The sequence below is a fragment of the Macaca fascicularis genome, chromosome 9 (genome assembly GCF_037993035.2).
Source record: "Macaca fascicularis isolate 582-1 chromosome 9, T2T-MFA8v1.1".
In the NCBI taxonomy this organism is placed as follows: Eukaryota; Metazoa; Chordata; class Mammalia; order Primates; family Cercopithecidae; genus Macaca; species Macaca fascicularis.
Genome location: NC_088383.1, coordinates 128,407,082 through 128,414,696, shown reverse-complemented (window position 1 = coordinate 128,414,696; position 7,615 = coordinate 128,407,082). Strand labels below are relative to the sequence as shown.

At 54.0% G+C, this 7,615-nt stretch overlaps 1 protein-coding gene across 10 annotated transcripts in view; it reads right to left on the bottom strand.

Moving 5' to 3' along the window:
* The window catches only part of GRK5 (G protein-coupled receptor kinase 5), a 252,869-nt gene that overhangs the window by 59,402 nt on the left and 185,852 nt on the right, over nt 1–7,615 (bottom strand). For 9 of the 10 annotated variants that reach the window (XM_005566566.5, XM_074002888.1, XM_074002891.1 and 6 more), the window contains one exon: nt 3,977–4,054. The exons of the other annotated variant lie outside the window; for it this stretch is intronic. In XM_005566566.5, coding sequence (XP_005566623.3) covers nt 3,977–4,054 — 78 coding nt within the window. The remainder of the gene's footprint in view (nt 1–3,976; nt 4,055–7,615) is intronic. 10 annotated transcript variants of the gene reach the window in all.

The window sequence follows — 7,615 nt, the reverse complement described above, 5'->3', positions numbered from 1 at the left end:
TCATCCCCCTTATTACTCCTCCATGTAGTCAGGGGGATAATCCTAAAATACAAGTGGCACTCAAAGCACTGGCAGCTCCACACTGCCGCCACCTCAACATGGCTTCCCAGTTCCTATAGCCCAGAGGGGCCCCCTCCCCATTCCCACCCCCACAGCACTGCCCACCCCGTGCCCTTTTCTACCTCTGTGCCAAGGTTTCTCAACCTCAGCCCTATTGACATTTTGTCCCCAGGTAACTCTGGGTAGGAAGCTGCCATGTGCACTGTAGAATGCTCAACAGCAACCATGGCCTCTACGCATCAGATGCTAGGAGCACTTCCCTCCCCCACAACTCTGCCAATTACAAGTACCTCTAGATAGCCCCAAATGCCCACTGCACTGCACCTATGAAGGCCGCTCCTCCTTCCCCTTCTTTCGTGTCCAGCTTCCTCCTCCACATCCTTTAAGATCTGATTCAGCAGCATCACCTCCTGGAAGCCTCCCCTGGCTCACCTGGGCTGGGCTGGGGCAGCTTCTCCAGATCCTCCACTTCCCTGAGCACAGCTCCACCACTGCTCCCATCATGGGGCATTTGGTTAATCTGCTTCTGTGTTGCCCCCACCCTGAAGGTGGGCTCCTCGAATCCCCATCATGGGGCACCGAATCACAACAATGGAACAATGTGTTCAGAGACCACCCAGGTGAGGGCAATGGGCTCTGATGAGAGGCGGAAGAGGCTCTGTGCAGCTGGGGATGTTGGGGCTAAGCAGGGATACAGAAGCGAGAAAGACAGAGTAGGGGACAGTGCCTTCCAGATAAAGGGCCTTCTGGGGCACAGCCTGAACGAAGGCCACAAAGTATGGACATCCAGGTGAGCCTGGGAAATGGTACGGCCAGAGCCCAGTGTGGGGCTGTGGGAGAGGTCCCAGGATAGGATGCTGGAGCAGAAGGAGGTGTGGGCATGAGGCTCTTGGATGTGTTCTGTAGCCCCAGGTGTGCCGGAAACTGAAAAAAATGTTATGGTCAATAACTTTGGGAAATGCTTTGTTAACAGTTAAAGAGGTTTCTTTCTTGCAGGACTTCTCAGAGCCTTGAATATGCTCACATGCTGAGTGAATCCACCAGGGGAGATATGGCATTACAGTGCTGCCCACATGTAACTGACCACAGAGCGCTTTCTTTCACAGAGCCTCTCCACTGGCCACTCTCCCATGGTCTACCCTTTGGAAAGCACTGCGCGGAGCTGAGACACACGAGCTACATACTGAGGAGGGGGCCCAAGGCAAGGACCATCTGGGCTTGGGGACAGTGGCTTTGGGGTTGGTCAAAGTCCTTTGAGCCAGTGCTGGGGCCTCAGTCACTCACTCAGCTCCTCAGCCACCACCTTGCTTCGCTGCATCTGGGGCCCAGGGGCATGTGAGAAGTCAATCAGGCTCCGGAGCAAGCTGTCATGGGACGGACGGTTATGGGAAGGAATGGCAAAGTTTATTGTAGGAAAACAGTTAACCCAAGGCACGGATCGACTACCTCCCCCGGAGGCCTCCCTGGCCGTAACATGGTGTGGCTTAAAGTTTTTAAATTGAGGAGAACTTAAGGGAAAAAACGTGGGCAGGCTCTGAGGCACTTGTAAAACCATCTGAGCTGCTAGGGGAGTCTGGGCCCCATCCCTCCAGGAGATGGACGCAAGGCTGAGCAGAGGTAGGGAGGTCCGGAGAGTTCAGGTCAGAGGCTGCCAGCAGGGGCTTCTGAACAAGGCTGGCCACAGGGTGAGCCGGTGGCAGCCTTCGTTGGCTGCCCCAGTGCCTGCCTATACCCTGTTCTTGGCTAAGCCACAAGAGCCTATCCAGCCAGCAAGGTCGGGCAAAGGGAGCACTCCGCCCTCACTGCAGATCAGAGCCAGGCCGCAGACAAGTGGGAGGACGGTGAAGGAGGGTGAGGAGCCTATACCCAGGGAAAACAACCAGGGGTCTAGAATTACCCAGACTTGGGTTCAAATTCTAGCTCTGTCACTCACTAGTTGTGTGACTTGGGATGCGACAGCTCCCCGAGCCTCTTCTTCCTTATTGGTAAGATAGAACCAACAGAATCTGCATTCCACAGTGACAGCAAGGACTATAGACAGTGGTGCCTGACACAAGGGGTCCTCAATACATGCTAGTTGCCATTGTTTGGGGGGAACACATGTGAGTGGGCAACCCCACAGGGACGCAGATGAAGCGGTGGACTGGGCCAAGCTGAGCCGCCGTGGGAAGATGCCTGTGCCGAGGGCAGCTGCAGACCCCATCAGCTGAGCGGCCCCTCACGCTGTGCAGCTCTGCGGGCCTCAGTGGCCTGTCTATAAACAGGGCAACCTCTCGTGGATACAGGAACCATCAGAGACATCTCAGAGGCATGTGGCCCACCACAGGAGCCCAGCCAGGGAGCTGTCACCATCATGCCCTCTACGGTGCTTGCACCCCTCTAAGCTCAGGGCACGTGTTTATGCCCAGAGTGTCCACACTGTCTTGAGTGGTGGCAGGAGATGAAAAATGTATCTTGCCAGAGCCTCATCAATATGACATCGGCTGTGACTGGGTGAACAGGGACCCTGCTGAGAACATCTCCTCGACTGTGTCCACCTGAGAACCTCACAGACATCAACAGGCCCATATCTGGAGCATGGCAAGGCTGTGCTGCCCAAGGTGAGGGCAGCTGTGCCTGCCCAGGGCCATGCCTTGTCCAGAGCAAACTAGCCCCATTCTATGCCTAGAAGTGTTTTATAAACATAAATTCTGTCATTTCTGAAAAGTGCAAAAGGGCTGGGGGTGTTTGCTGCTCACAGAAAGAGAAATGCACGGATTATGATGGACGCAGAAGCAGAGAAACAGCAAGGGGAGGCAGCAAGGTGATGGTGACTCCGTGTGCGTATTAGGGATGCTGTCTAGCAGGCTGTTCAGAGTGGGGCATGACAAAGGGCAACGCTTCTGGGCGTGAGGCTGGGCTCACCCTGCAAGGGCAACGGCCACCACCAACTGCTGATGCTGGAGAAGAACAAGGGCTACATTTGGTACAAGAGGTGCAGGGGGTGGGAGGACTGATGGCCAGGACCTTCCACAGGCTGTGATGACCTCAGTCCACTGGTAGCCTGGGATGGGAGGTATACCCTTCCGGGGAGCTGGTTGGCCCACAGGGTCCTGAGCAGGATGAAGCCACCAATGGCCCCGGGGGATGGGACACATGCAAAGCTATTCCCACACAGGTCTCATCTCAGGCTCCCAACACCTCCAGGAGGTGAGTCTGGCAGGAAGGCCACTTTTAAGAAAGGGAAACAGAGGCCCAGGGAGGGAATGTGACTTGACCAAGTGGGCAGAACTACTGACACTAGAACACTAAATGGGTTGAGAACACGCTTCTGTGAAGGTGAGTCAAGAGGAAGCAGATCTTGGAGAACCAAGGCTACTGGACCCTGAGGACGGTGGCACCCCAATGCTTAAACCATTCAGTAGATGCCCCCGAGGTGGGGTCAGGGTGGCCCCCGACCCTACAGAATACTCCAGAATATGCTTCAGAATTCTCTCCATTCTTTGATGTAGTTGGGCACCCCCTTTCCCTCCCAATCAACCGCCAACACTTCCCCTCCACGCCAACCTCTCAGAACCGCCCTGCGGAGCCTTTCCTTCTGGGCACTTCTCCTGACCTTGGCCAGGCCTCTATCTGCCCTATCACAAATGGTTGGGTGTAGGCACAGGGCAGCATGGTGACTCTTGAAGGGGCTGGGCCCCAAGAAGCAGGCATCCCGCCCCTACTCCAGGCCTGGCCTAGACCATCCCTATCTTGGCCCTGCCAGTCTTGGGCACTCTCTGGGGGAGGATGAGAACTGTGGATCACAGGAGATCAACAACAGCCACCAGCACAGCACTTAACAGCTCCCCCACGTGGCCTGGCACAGACTTAGGGGCTCCTATTTTTGGATAATGCCTCCTGTGCTACCTGCTGTGGGGTTTGGAAAGTTCCTTACCTTTGGGGTGAGGTACTTGGTCATAATTTCCTTCCCTTTCTCTCCCAGTTTTTCATCTGGAGTAACTTCATATTCTGCCTAAAACAGAAGGAGAAAAAGAAAAATAACAGCTTTGCTCATGAGCTTCTTATGGTTACAGAACCTCACAGCCCCTGGAGGAAACCCCCTAGAGGCCACCTGACCAATTCCCTTCTCCTGCAGGGCAGGAAGCCAGGGGAAAAGACCTGGCCATGGAGCCCCAGTGTTCAGTCCAAACTACTCTGCCCTCTCCCACAGATGCTGGGTCTCAGGACGGCGGTGCTCCACACAGACCACATCAGAATCAGCAGGGAGCCCTGAGCAAACACTGATGCTAGGTCCCACACTAGACCAATGAAACCAGGCTTTCCATTGGGCCATGAGGGCTGGCACCTGGGCAGCTGGGGTTGAAGACCACTGACTTAGATGAATCAAAAGAAACTACTGGAAAAATAACAGCCCACCAGACTGGAAGGCCACCAAGAAGCTGCCTTAGGTTACTCAGACCTTGTAAGCTGTGTGATCTTAGACAATTTGCTTAACCTTTCTATAAAATGCAGATGGTACCAGCACCTAGGTATGCAGTGATTATACAGACAGAAGTGATCAAGCTCTTGGCCGGGGGCCTGGCCCATCATAAATAATAATAAAGAGTTGCTGTAGTTACCACCATTGTGATTATTATACTTTGCAAGGATAAACAATAATGTGGATGCCTGGTCTTTTCCAGCTTTTGAGTTTACAAAGTGAACACACACAGGTTTTTAAAGATGTTCTTGTCTGAACGTTGAAACAGCCAGGGCAGTGACGCAGGAGAACAGGGGCTGCCATCCCACCCCGTTGTCTGTAGGTGGAGATCCCAAAGGCCCACGGCGGGAAGGCACTTGCGTAGGGTCGTGCAGCAGGAGGTGGCAGGGCTGGGACTTGAACCTCCAAGCGCAGGGCTTCTCCTCAACCACACCACAGAATTTAGGACTCTGATAACTAGCCAAGCCAGGGGGCCCAAGCTCTAAAGATGGGAGGTCTCCAACAAACAGACTTTTTAATTTTCCTGAATCCCAGAGGGGGCTCCTTTGCTCACATCTGACGCACTTGCCACGTGGATAAAGGGCCTTGAGTCAATAAAAAGCCTGAGTAAGTGTCCCTTTCTCATTTAGACAAAGGAGCTAATTACAAATTGTTTATAACCATTTCAAAATCCACTACCCAAGAATTTGTCAGCCTCTGTCCAAAAGTACAGCTATTTCAAAAGAGACAGGAAATGACACTAGCAGAGAAGGACCCGAACTCCTCCCCGGGCGTCCCACCGCGCAGTCAGATGTCTGTCCGGCCCTCAGGGAAACCTCACACCTCAGTGTCTAGGGTCTGAATCCTCTCAGACCAGTCAAAGGGAGCACGCAGGCGGCACTCACAGTGACCACAGAGGCAGCCAGGCTCATTTCCATCCACAGTGAGCAAGTGTCCTTGTCTTGCCCTCTCTCTTCTAATGGAGAGCCAAGATCCAGCGATTTTCTCCCATGGAGAAACACGAACACGACAATCATTTAGATCACAGGGAGATAGGGCGGTGTTTCTTTAAGGAATCCCACCCCTCATTTTATAGGGCTGGACACAGAGGCTCAGAGAAGTCCAAGGTCACAGCTGCCGGGCTGGTGCGCTGGCCTCTGGATTCCCACTGGGTCGCGTGGTCAGAGCCTTTCTCCCCAGAGGTCAATTCTTCTTCCACATCAAGATGAGCCTTGAGGGACTGGGGATTTCTTGATGATTTGACTTGATGGATGAATTCCTGAGATGCTTTAAGGTGGCTCTTTCTTCTTGACTTTTTCCTGTTATTTTCTCCCTCTGTGCTCCCTGACGATCTCGTAAACCTGAGTGTGCATGTATGCACACACACACGTGCCCACACACAGACACACAGATACACCCACGCACATACGTACCCATACGCAGACACACAGATACACCCACACACACATATACCCACACGCAGACACATGGATACTCACACACACCCACACACACGTGCCCACACACACACAGATACATATACTCACACAGACACCCACACACACACATGCCCACACAGACACGCGGATACTCACAGACACCCACACCCACACACACACAGGTGCCTACACGCAGACACACAGATACACCCACACACATATGTACCCACACGCAGACACACAGATACACCCACAGACACCCACACACCCACACACACGTACCCACACACACTCACACACTCCCATACAGACACCCATATCCACATCCACACAGAGACACATACCCACACCCCCCACACACCCACAGACACAGACACACAGATACCCGCACACACCCCCACACAAGACACCCACACACCAACACACGTACCCACACACGGATACACACACCCACACACACTCACACACCCACACACCCACACACACGTGCCCACACACGGATACACACACCCACACACACTCACACACCCACACACCCACACACACGTGCCCACACACGGATACACACACCCACACACACTCACACACCCACACACCCACACACACGTGCCCACACACAGATACGCCCACACAGACACCCACACACCCACACCTACCCACACACAGATACCCCATACACAGACACCCCCACCCACACACACTCAAACCCACACACAGACACCCCCACACACAGACCCACACACTCACAGACACACACACCCACAGATACCCACCCACACAAACACCCGCAACCCCTACACACACACATACAGACACACAGACACCCACACACAGACACAATCCCCGCATGGAGTGCTGATGCCAGGCTCACCCTACATGGCAGGGGATTATTATATCTACATGGTAGGTATTATTAGTTCCAATCTGCAGATGAAGAAACTAAGGGGTCTGAGAGGTTCCAATACAGCACAGCTAGCAAGCAACAGGGCCGCCATGGCGTCTCCAAAGGGGCTGAGCACTCTAGAGCCAGCTGCCTGCTGTTTGCCAGAATGAGAAGCACCCAGGGTCCTGCCGCCCTTGGACAGCCCGCCGTTGGTCTGGCACCATGGGAATGTAGCCAGACTGCTCTGCAGGACCCAGGCCCTGGGCAAATGGCCGGCCATCATTTGGGGTAACTCTATACCATCCAGAACACTAGATTTGCACTGTACCAAAATACAGCTGTGAAGGTGGCTCGATTTAACCAAATGGAGGCCTGGGGCTCACTAATCAGCCTCAATAACCAGCTAAAAATACTCTTGCTGTGGGTACTAAAACCTGCGTTAAAAAACAACATCCCTTTCAGGTCAGCTGCCTCCCGACAGAGGCCCCGCCGGTGGACGGGCATGCAGGTGGCAGCGGGAGCACACGGGGACAGGCCTCCCCCGCTGGGATCAAAAGGCCTTTCTCCGAAGAGTCTGTGCCAGGCCACCACTTGAAGAGCATTTGTGTTGGGAGGCAGAAAACGGATGGAAGGCCTCCAGCTGGGCTTTTCACACTGATTAAGACACCTAGTGACAGGCCATGTCTCCACAGTGACTCCCTGAGGGGAGTCCTGAGAGGCCACCTACAGAGGAAAGGTACCATGGTGGCTCCCCTGGGTGGGCAGAGCTCAAGGCAGATCACACTCCACAGG